Source organism: Herpailurus yagouaroundi, unplaced genomic scaffold (genome assembly GCF_014898765.1).
Source record: "Herpailurus yagouaroundi ecotype Mexico unplaced genomic scaffold, PumYag 28, whole genome shotgun sequence".
NCBI classification, from domain to species: Eukaryota; Metazoa; Chordata; class Mammalia; order Carnivora; family Felidae; genus Herpailurus; species Herpailurus yagouaroundi.
The window spans coordinates 1,710,248-1,726,467 of NW_024412376.1; the positions used below are offsets into that span (position 1 = coordinate 1,710,248).

At 35.5% G+C, this 16,220-nt stretch overlaps 1 protein-coding gene across 3 annotated transcripts in view; it reads right to left on the minus strand.

The window, feature by feature from the left end:
• Nucleotides 1-16,220, minus strand: part of HOOK3 (hook microtubule tethering protein 3) — a 109,713-nt gene that overhangs the window by 45,653 nt on the left and 47,840 nt on the right. For all 3 annotated transcript variants that reach the window (XM_040444987.1, XM_040445069.1, XM_040445149.1), the window contains exons 9-13: nt 15,881-16,044; nt 8,959-9,099; nt 7,190-7,391; nt 2,824-2,934; nt 2,011-2,098 (exon numbers count right to left, since the gene is read on the minus strand). In XM_040444987.1, the coding sequence (XP_040300921.1) occupies nt 2,011-2,098; nt 2,824-2,934; nt 7,190-7,391; nt 8,959-9,099; nt 15,881-16,044 (706 nt within the window). The remainder of the gene's footprint in view (nt 1-2,010; nt 2,099-2,823; nt 2,935-7,189; nt 7,392-8,958; nt 9,100-15,880; nt 16,045-16,220) is intronic.

Consider the following 16,220-nt stretch of genomic DNA (forward strand, 5'->3'; position numbering starts at 1 on the left):
CTCATCAGGAGGGAAATGCAAATCAAGACCACATGAGCTATCACCTCACACCAGTCAAAAGGACAAGAGATAACAAGCGTTGATGAGAATGTGGAGAAAAGTGAACCCTTGTGCACTGTTGGTGGAATGTAAGTTGGTGAAGCCATTGTGGAAAACATAAATTAAAAATAAAACTACCATATGATCCAGCAATTCCTCTTCTGAGAATTTAATCACAGAAAATGAAAATACTAACTTGAAAAGATACCTGTGCCCTCATTATTTACAATAGTTAAGACATGGAAGCAGCTTAAGTTTCCATCAATTGATATATAAACGAATTGTGAGATTATATATATATATATATATATATATACATATATATATATACATACATACATACACACACACATATGTACATATGAACTCCATAAGAAGGAAATCTTGCCATTTGTGATATGATGCATCTTGAGAGCAATAAGCTAAGTGAATAACTCAGACACAGAAAGACCAATATTGTGTGATTTCATTTATATGTGGAATCTAAAAACAAAACAAAACAAAATAAAAAATACAAAAAAAACAAGCCACAGCTACAGAGAACAGATTGGTGATCGCCAGAGGTGACATATGAGGGGGTGGGCAAAATGGGTCAAAAGGTACAAACTTCCAGATATAAAATAAATAAGTCACACAGATATAATGTATAGCGTGGTGACTATAGTTAATAACACTATATTGCATACTGAAAGTTGTTGAGAATAAGTTAAAAGTTCTAATCACAAGAAAACAAATTTTGTAACTGTGTATGTTGACGAATGTTAGACTTCGTGTGGTGATCATTTCACAATAAATACCAATATCGAATCATTAGGTTGTACACTTGAAACTAATACAATGTTATGTTAATTATACCTTAATTTAAAAAAGGAAAAAAAAAGATAAAGATATATAACTGTCTTTAGCTGGCCCTGGTTAATTTGGAACAGAGAAAAAAAACTTTAGGCAATCTGAACTGGTGTTTGACAAGCTTTCACCATTAAGAAAAGATGGTGGTGATCAGAACACAGTTAAATGGCTGTGAGGTGGGCTGTGTAAGCTGGAAAATGAGGCCAGAAGAGAGCTGATCAACAGAAATAGAAACCACAGACGGGGGGGGGGCGCCTGAGTGGCTCAGTCAGTTAAGTGTCCGACTTCGGCTCAGGTCGTGATCTCACGGTTCGTGAGTTCGAGCCCCGCATTGGGTTCTGGGCTGACAGCTCAGAGCCTGGAGCCCGCTTCAGATTCTGTGTCTCCCTCTGTCTGCTTGCACTCTGTCTCTCGCATTGTCTCAAAAATAAGTAAACATTAAAAAAAAATTTTTTTTAGGAACAACAGAGAGGGGGTTAAAGGTGAAATGCGGTAGGCAGAAGGAATGAGGAGGAGAAAAAGGAGGTTGTAGTCAGAGGAGAGGAAGAATTCCAGTTTTGGGTAACTGAAAAGCCAAGGGCAGGTTACTGGAACAGGGGTGAACAAACTGAAGCTGTACAAGTCACCGTTCAGGCTCCACATCTGCCAGCATGACGACAAAAGTGGAAGGGACTAACTTCGAGCTAAGTGCTGCTCTTTCCCTGTGAGAAGAGCAGAGTTCTACTTTGTACAGAAGTCCTGTAATGCATTGATATCCACCTCACATCTCAGGTGAAAAAAAAAAACCACTGACTGACTTTTAAAAGAGGTCATAAGAAACTTTCCAGAATAGAATTTTCCAGGTTTATTAACACAGATGATTTAACAAATGTTTATGCTTTTGATCTAATAAAATTCAAATATTTACATATAATTAAAATACAAAATAAGCCAAGTAAATCTGGTCTTATTAACTATAGCCTATTTGCCACAAAATCTGGGTAACAGTTTATATCAACTTCATGCCTCTTCACCAGTTTTTCATTTTCATCCACTGGTGCAGGCATCTTAAAATGAATCAAAAATTTCTACTCATACTGTAAAAAATAAATGATCTTGCTTGAGCTACTGAAATGTTTTTACCTTGAGTTGTGAGCTGTCCTTCTTGTGCCTGTACACAACGAAGCTCTTCAATGGTTTCCTTCAGAGAATCCCTTTCTGTTCTTAACCTCTGGAGGGACATCAAAAATAAGGAAAGTTAGCTTTACGTTTTATGAATTTATTCATCAGTGGTCTTTGCCTTACCTAAGAGAGTGATGAACAGTAGGGAACGTGGACATGTTTCATGTTTTGATTTTCCATAGAAAGATCATAAAAGGACAAAATTACAACAAATTTAATATTTAACAATATTAAATATCTACTATTTGCAAGGCAATATGTTATACACAGTTAAACATAAGAAAGAAAACTGTTTACTCCAGTACATTATATAAAGTACATTATATAACATTCTTTTCATGAGACATAAAAAGATCAAAGAGCTAAGACTAAATATTCATCAACCATGACAAAGTAAAAATATTTTTAAAAGATTCAAGATATGATGAACAACAACAAAAAGAATTGTATCCTCTCAATTATACAGAAAAGAGAAAAGCTATTCAAATTTATAGAAAGTCATGAGCAGAACAATGTATGAGAAACAAAAGTGGTAGAAAACATAAAAGTATACAAAAGAAATTAGAGTGGAAGTAAAAACATTCTTTTAATCTTTTATTTTACATTTATTTCTGAAACACAAATGTAAATCTTCTATAATTTAAAAACAAATAGGATCTCTAATTTTTAAATTTATAAATAGAAGGAATTATTATAGTCCAAATATGAATTAAATGTCATTGTCTTAATTTTAGCAGTGTTCAAAACCAAAGTGCCTAATACATATATACTCACATCTTTTTCTTTTTGAAGACTGTCAACTTTTTCTTTTAGCCGCTTATATTCAAAATCTAATTTATCTGCTTTCTTCGATTCTTCAGATAATCTATTTTGTAGTTCTACTACCTGATACAGAAAGGTACCATTAATTTTTAAAATTTGAAACATTGGAAATTATCACTATTTTCTTCCACAGAGCTATGAAAACTACCCCCTCCAGCAACAAATATCAAAAAGAAAAAAAAAAGTGTACAATATAGCAGCCTAACCCAACAGAGAGAACAAGTAACAAAAATCTGCTCAGACATTATGGGTTCTAAAATCTAATTCTCCAAAGTAGCAATGTACAAAATTACAAAGAATGTACAGTATAGACTTTCATTTCCTGTACTACACATAACAGAGGGGTCTGAAACTCAGCACAAAGCAAAAGAAATGCTAGGGAACAAAAAACCCGATTGCACAGCTGTGCTTACAAGAAAGTAAGAGAAAGCTTCAGGGCCTGAAATGAGTAGGAAGTCTGTAGGGAAGCTACAGTTTCCACGAAGCACCAACTGCTAATACCAGGAAACTAGAGCTTTGAATGTAAAGGAAGACCAGTTGTTTAACCATCTTGGGCTCTAAAGGTACTGAGTCAGTAAACAGGTAGGTTAAGAAAAAATCCATTAGCTGGAAAAAATCAGTAAGGAAGCTTGCCTGTCATAAAGTGAGTGCTCTGGGTTTAAACAAGTATAACTTGAAAGTTTGTAACTATGGCCTACTAACATGTAGATTTGTGTTTCCATTTTTACCACAGGCTTTATCCAGCAAATCCTAACCCAGGCAATTAATTTAAAGTTGTCCTGGTTGGTAGTGCTGTGACAAATCTGGCATACACAAAACATTGTTTGGAAGAATACAACATCAACCAAAACCTCCTAGTATTCCTGAAGATAAAGAGGAGCCAAATGAAAGAGCAAAGGCCATAAAGAAGCCACCATGAACACCATTAACATTAACAACACTAACAACAAACTAGTAGAATAAGACCTGAAAGGATTTCAGATTGGAACTATTAGTTATAAAATAGTAGGTTTAATACTTAAAGAAAATAAAGATGGAAATCTAAATTAAGAAAGGAAGATGATCAGGCAGGTTTGAAAGAACACTCAAAGAACTTTTGGAAAGAAAAATATTATCATTGAAAAACAAAGTGTATTAAGCTCCAGATCAGAAATAGGTGGAGAGAATTAGTGTATTACAGAATTTCACTGCAATATTTCTAGTTGTAGATTCCTTATTTAGTTTGTTATTCACTGTAAATACTACCTCTGATGTCCTTCATTAGTTCTAAAACAATGTTCATGCATCCTTTTCCTCAAATAACATCTTTTTATATTTCTTGCTGTTCTCTTTTCTGGAACTCTAATTGGATCATCTGATTTTAATTTAACATCTTTTAATGTCACATATAGTTTCTTTGGGCTACATTTATTTTGGGTAGTTTCTCAGTCCACATTCAAGTTAACTAATTCTTTCAACTTTAGTGTATGTTGAAAATTGAGTAATAAAATGTTGGGAAGAAATATACCCAGGGGGCGCCTGGGTGGCTCAGACGGTTGAGTGTCTGACTTCAGTTCAGGTCATGATCTCATGGTTTGAGTTCAAGCCCCACATTGGGCTCTGTGCTGGCAGCTCAGAGCCCGGAGCATGCTTCAGATTCTGTGTCCCCCTCTCTCTCTGCCCCTCCCCTGCTCACGCTCTCTGTCTCTCAAAAAATAAACATTAAAAAATAAATTTAAAAAATAAAGAGAAATATACCCAGCAAAAAACTTGCCAGTATTCATGGTGCACAGAGCTGTTCTACTAAATCTTCTCCAACTCATTTTAAGCTAGTATAGTTTTGATGCCAAAATCAGATAAGGAAAGTATGAGATAGAAACCTTCAAGTGAATCATAGAGGCAAAATATTCTAAATAAAATGAACAAAGCAAATCTAATGATGTGAAACCAATAAATCTGCAGTGACTAAATGAGTTTTGATTCAGGAATGCAAGGATAGCTTAAGCAGAGACAATCCATTAATATAATTCATCAACATTAATAGAAAGGAAGAGCAGAATAGGAGTATCTCAATAGTGCAGGAAAAGGAGCTGATTACGTTTAATATCCATTTAAAATAGACACCCTGAACAATATATGCTAATACACTGGCAAAACATTTAAAGCATTCTGTATAAAATCAACAAGAAATGGTTGCCTAATATGATTACTTCTATTCTGAGTTGTATTACAGGTCAAACATGCTGACTGAGAAGGAAAAAAATGGTATGGAATAGAAAAAGAGAAACAAAACTATTTTATTTGTATTTTATATGACTTCTGACAAGAGATACTGCAGACATTACTAGAAGTAATATGAGAATCTGGCATGGTTGTAAAATGACATAAACATCGGTTTCAATTGCATAAATAAACAACAAACTGAAAATGGTATCCTTTCTTTTGCTAATTGCAGTTATAAAATCTGAACAAGGTACCTAAGAGTAAATGTAATATGTGCATGACATTTAAAGAAAATTACAAAACTGAAAGACACTGAAGATCTAAATAAATGGAAAGATATATTGATCAAATAGGAACATTCATTGTCATAAAGATGTCAATTCTCCCCAAATTAACCAACAAGAGTCAATGCAATTATAATTCCCAAAAGTTTTGGGTATTTAGGTAAGGAAAAGTTCTAAGAGACAGTTTTGAAAAAGAACAAGGTGTATTATCAAATATTAAATTACTAAAAATTTATAAATAATAAGACAGTGGGGTATTGTGTCAGAATAGACATATAAACCAATGAAACAGAAGAGAGTACCCAGAAACAAACTCACATTTAAGATGGAAACTAGGTATGTGATAAGATGGACTTGCAGGTCATTGTGGAAGAAACGGACTACTAAATAAATGCCACTACGTTGACTGGTTGCCTACACAGACAATGAAGTATTCAAATGGATCCTTAATCTAGCATCCTACACAAAAATTAATTATGTGTGATTTAAAGAACTAATTGTGCACAAAACTAACTTTAAATCTTTGTTAAGAAAACAGAGGTTAGTCTTACATCTTTATGTAGGAAATTATTTAAGACAAAAGACAAAATATTTAAGACAATATCATAAAAAGATATTTAAAGTTAATCTCCAAAAAGATAAAGAGAAAGGTCACAGAATGGTAGGAAATAAAAATAGCAAGTGTAATTGACAAAAGATTAATAGCAAGACCATATAAAGAACTTTCAGAAATCAGCAAGAAATAACACAATTTTAAAAATGAATAGAAGATTAAAAATGGGCAATTCACAAAAGAAATGTAATCAGTAAATATATTTGTAATTAGGGTAATGCAAAGTATAATCATGAGGCGACACGATTTCATATTCAACCAACTGGCAAAATTTCAAGTATGACAATACTATGTGTTGGTGATGATGTGGAACAACAGGGATTCATACAAACTTCTGGTTAGTAATATAATCATTTTGAAGAGCAATTTAGCAGTATCTCATTAAATGAAGATACTCTAGGAAGAAATTCCTTATAGCTGTAAAACTTTCACACATGTATAGAAGAGGACATATTCAATACTATTCATTGTGATATTTCTTGTAATTAAAAGAAATGTTGAAACATCCTATGTTGTCCTTCAATAGGAAAATGGATAAACTGTGGTTTCGTGACTCAACAGGATACTGTATAGCAGTACATATGAAACGAATAAAGCTATACCTGTCAACATAAACAAATTTCACAAATATACTGAGCAAAGTAAATCACAGAAGTCTTTTTACTATATCATTTATATAGTTCTGAAACATGTCAAAAATGTTACACATTATATACACACACACACACACACACACACACACACACACACACACACACACATATATATACATACGTACATACATATACACATACGTGAGTAAATATATATGCACCAAAAGAATAAAGAGATGCACGGGAAAGAAAACTACAAAACAGCATAGTGGTTACTATAATGAAGAGGGTAAGAGTATGTTTTATTTTTTTAAGCATAGATACTTATATTATTCTTTTACTTTTGTGTATTTCTTAAGTATTACATAATAACTTAAAAATAAAAAACAATAAAAAGATTTGCTATAGAGACTAGTTGGTAACCTCTGGATAAGAACTAAGTTTTAATGTTAGCTACACTGGAATTAAAATTAAGAACTTAGTAAGAAAAAAAGAACGAAGTTTCCATAGGTAAAAAACAGAATACTGTGAAAACAAAAGTCAGTGGATTTTTGGTAAGCCACAGTATTATAATGGAAAGCTTGCTTGAAAACATCATTAAGAAACTTTGTTACTATTCTTTTTACCTGTCTCTTATATGTCTCAAGTTGACTTCGAGCTGCATTGGCTTTTCTTAACTCTTCCTCTAGACTGACAGTGTTCTGCATATACATAGTATTCTTTTCTTCTAAGAGTTTAACCTGACGCCTCAAATCACCAAGATCTTCTAGCTTCTTTTTATATGATTCCACTTGGCCTTCTAGTTTAGACACTTTATCAGAAGAATGTCTAGAATGAGATGGGAAATCAGAAATCAGAAACACATCCAGAGTTGTAAAGCTGTTTTAATAGTGCTAAACCAAGAGGGACTGCCAGAAAAGAACACATTCAAATGAAGTTGTAAGACCAAAGGTGACTCTAGATTAATGTTTTGTTCAGGCTAAAAAATATGACCAAAATTACAGCAAAACTTGTAATGGAGAATGTCATATAATTTCAGGAAAGCAAGTGGTGGTGGTGGGGTGTGTGTAGGGGGGTAGCCAGCACAGTGACATGTAGCAAAGAAGCAAAATAAATTGTGCAGTGTCCAAATGATTTGGCAATTAGAATGACATTAGTGACCAAAGGAACAGCCATTTCTGTGCAGCAGTGGGGGTAGGAGAGGGCACATTTTAAGGAGTCAAGGAGAGAATGTAAATTTTACCTTGTGTAATCTAAATTTGTTCTGGAGGGAAGGAGAGAGGAGTAAGTCTTTTTTCTAAGATGAGAGACCTAAACATATAAATATATGCTAAAGTGGGAGATCCAAATGCAAAGAGAAATGATAACAGATGGAACACAGTCCTTGTGTAAGCAAGAAGTATTGAGACCCAGAGCACTGAAGAAGGAATCAGCACTGGACATGAGAAAGAATGACAAGTCTACATTCTAAAAACAAAAATGAAAAGATAGGTGGGAATGCAGGGCAGTTAGAGGTGCAGGAAGTACAGGGCATGGAGAGTCCCCACAGCTCATGGTTTTTCCTTGATGCAGTAGGAGACAATGTCATCTACTGAGACTAAAGCATTGAGAGGTGGGGGGGGTGGGGGGGGGGGTGGGTGTCCAGGTAAAAAGAGTTATGGAAATAGGTGCTAGCTATGAGAGAAATGGGAGACAGAGCTCTCTATCATGAGCAGCAGAATGGTGGACCACAGGTAAGAGCCCAAGGAAGAGTAAAGATCATGGCTTTGTAGTAGGACAAAACTGTATCACTATGTGATTTTCTCTATTCATTCTCAGTATTCAAAGAGCAAAAGTGTAAATGGCTGGAATGATCCGACAGAAGATAGATTATACAAGTGGAATGGTGGCAAATTGAGGTGGCAGAGAGTGAAGGCACTTAGTTCTCTAAGTGAGTCGAGGTGCAGGTAAACTGGTCCAGCAAGGAAATGATGCCTCCTGGGGTGTGACAGTATCCGAGAAAGAGGAAGACTGAGTGAGCAGAGGACTTGAAATTAAAGAAAAGGAGTCATAATAAGAAAAGCTCCAGAGCTACACAAGTATTTAGTGATGGTCGGAGACTAGTTTCTATTTAACAAACATTTATACAGCACTTACTTGACATATGCTGTTCCAAAGATTTAGAAATAAAAACTTACTTAGTTCTGCATCTAAATCTGAGGTGGGAGGTGTATTATCTCCATTTTACAGATGAGAAAATGGTTACATGAGAGGTTAAATAAATGATAGCACTGGAATCTGAACCCAGTTAAATACCCTGCTATGCTCAGAGATCCTAGAGTTTATAACATAAGTGGCAGAGCTGTTCTGGGTGATGACAGGCCTGAGAGGTCACAAACATGGGAAAACTGTTTACCTAAGAACATCTATTTCATCTTTTAAAGACTGAGCATCATCTGCCAAAGTGGTTAGTTCATCATTCTGTTGCCGGAGTTCAGAGATTTCCTTTTCTAACTCTTCACAGCGTATACGATAATCATCTTTGGCTGCTTCTAGTCTGTAATCAAAACAAAATAGACCAAGAAAGTACTATTTATTGTCTAATAATTCTCCTTAGAACAGCAAAAGGAAATAAAAAACATGAGAATACACTCTTGAACCTGTCTCCTACTTCTGTGACCATAAGCTCTATCTTCAAGTTTTAACTATCCTGAAAATGGATTCCACTGGTCCAAGGCTTATGGAAACATAACAACTGATTATCACTCCTCTGTTCAGAAAGCTAGACATCACGTAATATTTTTCCAAATACAGAACATAAAATTTATTTAAAGTTTTATTTGTGACCATGAAATTAACAGATGTTCCTTGTTGAAAATTTATAATACAGAAAAGCAAGAAAAAATATGTATTAATCTAAGTAGATAATACTGTTAATTAACATTTTTGAGTATATCCTCTAGTTTGGTTGCTATTCATAGGTCTTTTCCCCTCTAAATATGGATAATACCGTTCATACCTCTTATTTTATTTCGCTTTAACATAAATCTTTCCTTTTGATTTACAGGATTGTCTCTAATGTCACAAATATTTATTGTTGATTATTTATTTTTTTTATTTGAGAGAGAGAGAGAGAATGAGAGTGAGTGAGCATACGAGTGGCAGAGAGGGGCAGAAGAGGGCAGTCTGACGTGGGGTTTGATCCCCTGAACACTGAGAATCAGGACCTGAGCTGAAATCCGAGTGGGATGCTCAACTGACTGAGCCACCAGGTGCCCCCAACTTTTAAAAATTTTTTTTGAGAGAAAGAGGGAGCCTAAGTGGGGAAGGATTGGAGACAGGGAGAGAGAGAGAGAATCTTAAGCAGGCTCCATGCCCAGCGAGGAGCCTGACCAACCACGAGATCATGACCAGCACAGAAATCAGGAGTCGGACGCTTAACCAACTGAGCCACCTAGGCGCCCCCTCAGGTGTTCCTTTATTTACTTTCAATTTTATTTATAGAAGTATTTCAATTTAACAGAAATTCTTAATTTCTATGTAATTCTATTGATGCATTTTCTACCTTATAGTTTTCACTTTTGGTGTATGATTATAAAGCTTTTTTCTTTTATATAAAACATAAAAATATTGCAAATATTTTAAAATATATTTAAATATAAATAAATTTAATAAATAAATTTTAATAATTTAACAAATAAATTTTACTATAAATAAATACAAATTTAAATTTAAATATACACATATATAATAAAATATTATAAAAATATTTTATATTTCTTGTTAGTACTTAACAGGGTTTCTTTTTTTTTTTTAATTTTTTTTTTAATGTTTATTCATTTTTGAGAGACAGAGAGAGACAGAGCATGAGCGGGGGAGGGGCAGAGAGAGAGACACACACAGAATCCGAAGCAGGCTCCAGGCTCTGAGCTGTCAGCACAAAGCCCGAAGTGGGGCTTGAACTCACAGACCGCTAGATCACGACCTGACCTGAAGTCAGACGCTCAACCGACTGAGCCACCCAGGCGCTCCCAGGGTTTCATTTTTAACACTAAAATTCTCAATTCGCCCTGGAATTAACTTTAGTATATGATGTAATATAGGAATCAAACTTTTCCTGCCAAAATATTTGCCTATTATCCCAAAACCATTTAACAAATAATTTAATCTTTACCTATTGATTAAAAAATGCCACCTTTGTCATATTAGAAATTTATGTATACACTTGGGTCAGTTTTCTGGATCTGCATTTGTTACTGGTTTGTCTACTTTGCTGCACCAATACCAAAATTAGTACAGGTGTGTAACATTTCAACAAAGGACATGGCAAGCACTCCCTCATTATACTTTGAGTGTAAACGTTCTGGGAATCTCCTGCTCATCAATACTTCTGGCTGAACACAAAATGTGAATTGGAATCAAGTTCAAATTATATAATAATTTAAGAGAAAATGGCATTCTTACAATGCGCCGTTAAAAACGTGTAAAAAAACCAAAGTAAACAAACAGATGTTATCGTTCTCCATATACTGTGAGATACTTTTTATGTACGACTAAGAAGTTTTTGTTGTACAGTCCCTCATATTCCTTTTAAATTTTATTATTCCTTGGGTACTTATAAACTTACAAAAGCAAGTTTTTCCTGATGATCCTACCTAGTTATTACCAGAACATCTTATGACCTATACAAATGTCTTATAGTTACTCTCTTCCCATTAAGTGTTTACCGGTTCTGAGAACTTTTGGTTGATTCACTTCACATTTTCTAGGTGGACCAACCTATTATCCATAAATAATGATCATTTACTTTTTGTCATTCCAAAATTTTATCTTATTTTTATTTCATTTTCTAGAAATAACTAAATTGTATCTGTGTGCCAGGCAATATTCTCAGTACTTTTCACATGTTAACTCATTTAATACAAAAATTCTAGAAAGTAAGTAATTATTAGACCATCTTACAGTGAATGAAATGGAGGCATGCCCAAAGTTACACAGCTACTAAGTGGCAAAGCCAGGATTTTTGGAATGTCTAGAAAAAAACTCAAATACTATATTAATACAAATTATCATCTTGTTCTTTACTGAGAATTTCACACACCAACCTTATTTTGTACTATTCCTTCTCCTTTAACTTATGGATTGAAAGAGCTAAAATAAGAAATTTAATATTGTTAAATTGTTATTGGGGCGCCTGGGTGGCGCAGTCGGTTAAGCGTCCGACTTCAGCCAGGTCAAGATCTCACGGTCCGTGAGTTCGAGCCCCGCGTCGGGCTCTGGGCTGATGGCTCAGAGCCTGGAGCCTGTTTCCGATTCTGTGTCTCCCTCTCTCTCTGCCCCTCCCCCGTTCATGCTCTGTCTCTCTCTGTCCCAAAAATAAATAAACGTTGAAAAAAAAAATTGTTATTGTAATAGACTTAATAACAGGTTAACGATCCTGGGATAAAGTTTATTGTAATAAAGTACCAATTGAAGTTGCTGTTGTTTTATTTAGGATTATTTAAAAAATACTCATATATCAGGTGTTAGTATTTTTTAAAATTATTTTTGTTGGGTTTGATGTAAGGGAAGGAAAAGTGGAAGTAAATTCTTATGCTCCAGATGTTATCATTGTCTAGAAAATTGGATTTAACCGCCCCCCCACCAACTATTTACTTTTAAATATTTGAAATCTACAATTTGAAAGACTAGTTCATGAATACCTGCACACCCTTTGCTAGGTTCATCTACTTGTTGTTAACATTTTGCCTCATATGCTTTCTCTCACTTTATGGGTAAACACATAAAATACACACGTACATTTTTTTTTGAGAACTATCATAAAGGAAGCTACAGAGGTCATGACCCTTCACCCCTAAATACTACAGCAGTAAGGATAGTCTTACCATCATCGCAATACCATCATTATATCTAAGACAATTAATATTAATTTATCTAATATGTAGTCCATATTTATCCAACTGTAGTAAAAATGTTCCCTCTTTCCACTTTGATCCAAGATCCAAAGAAAAATTTTCACATTATCTTTAGTTGTATTATCCCTTTTGTATTTCCTTCCTTTTGTTTTTTATAATATTGACTTTTTTGATGGGCTGCTGGGTGGCTCAGTCAGTTAAAGTGTCGGACTTCAGCTCAGATCATAATCTCGCAGTTTGTGGGTTTGAGCCCCAGGTCGGGCTCTGTGCTGACAGCTCAGAGCCTGGAACCTGTTTCAGATTCTGTGTCTCCCTCTCTCTCTCTCTGCCCCTCCCCCACTTGCAATCTGTCTCTCTCTTAAAAATAAACAAACATTTAAAAAATATAAAAAAATAAAGAGAAAAAATAAACTCCTATTTTATTGACTTTTTTGAGTAGTCTTACCCATCTTTAAGGATATTCCTTATTCTGATTATTTCTTCATGATTACATTCAGGTTAAATATCTGGCAAAAATACTATACAAGTGACACTGTGTACCCTGTGGGTGGTGCTACTTAGTTTGATGATTTAATTAAATGGTAACTGCCAGATCCCTCCATTAGAAAAATATATTGTCCCTTTTGTAATTAAAAATAATCCATGAGGGGCGCCTGGGTGGCTCAGTCGGTTAAGCGGCTGACTTCGGCTCAGGTCATGATCTCGGGGTCCATGAGTTCAAGCCCTGCGTCGGGCTCTGTGCTGACAGCTCAGAGCCTGGAGCCTGTTTCAGATTCTGTGTCTCCCTCTCTCTGACCCTCCCCCGTTCATGCTCTGTCTCTCTGTCTCAAAAATAAATAAACGTTAAAAAAAAAAAATTTAAAAAAAAAATCCATGAGGGGTGCCTGGGTGGCTCAGTCAGTTAAGTATCTGACTTCAGCTCAGGTCATGATCTCACGGCTCATGAGTTCAAGCCCCCCATCAGGCTCTGTGCTGACCGCCTGGAGCCTGCTTTTGATTCTGTGTCTCCTTTACTCTCCCCTCCCCTACTCATGCTCTGTCTCTCTCTCTCTCTCAAAAATAAATAAAAACATTAAAAAAATTAAAAGCACAATACCACTATCACATATATTAAAATTAATAATTTCTTCAAAAAAAATCTATGAGAGTTAAAACTTTAAAGCTCGTATCAATGCTCAAAAAAGAAAAAATATGAAAGATACAAGGTTATAATACAGATAACCCAGAAGAATTATATTTGACTATAAGGAATAATAAATACTAAGAGGTATAAATATGTAGTGCTGATAAGTACTTGAATTGTTTAAGTGCTTCAAAATAATAATTGCAATATGTACTACAACATGTATTCTGGAACAAATAAAAGACTTAGACACTATATCCTTCATAATGAATACACAGGACAATTCTAAATACCACTTCCCCAAACCATACTTTAAAAACTAGCCACAATTTAGGGACACCTGGGTGGCTCAGTTGGTTAGGCATCCTACTCTTTCATTCAGCTCAGGTCATGGTCTCACAGTTCAGGAGTTAGAGCCCTGCGTTGGGCTCCATGTACTGACAGTGCGGAGCCTGCATGGAATTCATTCTCATTCTCATTCTCATTCTCTCTTTCTCTCTCTCTCTCTCTCTCTCTCTCTCTCTCTCTCTCTCTCTCTCCCCCCCCCCCGTCCACCCCTCAACCCCCCTTCAAAACAAAACAAAACAGAAAAAATACTAGCCATAATTTAGAAACAAAAGGGTACAGTCATACTTAGATTTTACTATCTACCAATTCTGTCTTAGAAGGTCAAGATTAAGATGAAGGGTTCTCAAACTTTTTGGTCTCAGGACCTCTTCACACTCTTAAAATTACTGACATTTGAAAGAACTTTTGTTTACGTAGGTTTTATCTATGGATATTTACTTATCATATTTAAAACTTAATACAGAAACACCTAAATATATTGAAAAGGACAGTAATAAAACTATTATATCAATATAGACAACACATCATTTATGAAAAATAACTGTATATCCTAAAACACAAAAATAGGGAGAAGAGTGGTGATGTTTTACATTTTTGTGATTCAAATAATCCAGTTTCACAGGAAACAGCTGGGCTGTCATAGCTATTTCTATATTCACCTGTTGTGACACCTTTTTGGCTGAAATGTATGAAGGAAATCCACCCTTGCACAGACATTTAGGTAGAAAAGGGATGGGCTGGAAGCCTCTCTGAAAGGGTCTCTGCAAACCTGCAGGGGCCCACAGACCATATCTTGAATTGCTCATGTAGACCACAGGGGATGGACTATTTCTAAGGTTTCAGAAAAGACTTAAATATAGTTTTTTGTTTTTTCCTGTTAAAGCAAAATATATGTCTTACTGCTAAATCCTTTAATTGTGTGGATCTGTTTTATCTGGCAGGATGCCAAATTTTTCCTTTTCTCCTTTTCCCTTTCACCATCCAATTGCCAAAGGGTGATTCTCCCTTCCTCTTAGCCTTTTCCTCTCCCAGAAGATGTGTTTAGAAAACAGTCCCTTTAAATTAGCTTGCCCTTTAAATAAGCCTATCTCTATAAATCATGGACCTGGCCTTTTTATTGTGTCCCTTTATTTTTTTTTTATTTTTATTTATTTATTTATTTATTTTTTTCAACGTTTTTATTTATTTTTGGGACAGAGAGAGACAGAGCATGAACGGGGGAGGGGCAGAGAGAGAGGGAGACACAGAATCGGAAACAGGCTCCAGGCTCTGAGCCATCAGCCCAGAGCCTGACACGGGGCTCGAACTCACGGACCGCGAGATCGTGACCTGGCTGAAGCCGGACGCTTAACCGACTGCGCCACCCAGGCGCCCCTTGTGTCCCTTTAAACCAAGTACCTGCAAAGGGCACCAATCTCTTTATGTTAGTGCCACTATGTTTTCAGGGTATCTGGTCCTTTAAGGTAACTCACTTGACTTTGAAATCTTTTCCCTGCAGTTTGTGGTTTAATCTCTTTTTTGTCTTAAAACTGACTTCAGATTTTGAGTGAGTTTAATCTTTCTGATGATCTCTCCAACTTACCTTGCCCTCAGGCCCTGTATTTTTCTGTCTTCCTCTAATTTTTTGTTAATCTGCCTTTTACTTGCCTCAAAGCACCTAGCAGGATGGGGTGGGACAGGTGTATGGGATGTGTGGTTCTTGTTTGCTTTTCTCACAAGAACAGCTGAGGCATACTGTCTTTCAGGTAATACTGAGCGTGTGGTTTTGATAGAATTTTTCCTAGGTATGAAGTTACCTTCGTGTCACATGGGAAGATTTGGGGAAGTTGTTTATTTTACATCCTCCTGTGGTTTGCAGCCACCTAGTGTTATAGTCCTAACACTATATTCTTAACTTTAAAAGACAATTACCAAATGTTTTAACGGATAGACTTTAGTGAGGGGTCTTTTACCTGAATGTTTCTTCTTGGAGTTGTTCTAATTGAGTTTGGAGCTGCAGATGCCTTCTTCCTGCAGGACTGTTCGGATCTTCTATAGAATCAGATTGATTAAGTCTTTCCATTAATACCTGATTCTCTGCCAAAAGACTACTTTTCTCCTCTTGCAATGCTGCAACCTATTAGAATATAGAAAGACGGCAATTATTTCTTCCAATTACACTGGCATCAGCACACTCACTTGTGAATTACCATTATGAATTAAAGCCTGTTTTGATCAACCTCCACTGCAAACATTTACACTACCTTTGAATACTGCACAGGCAGAGCAATATATAAGAGTAAGCAGGAATTC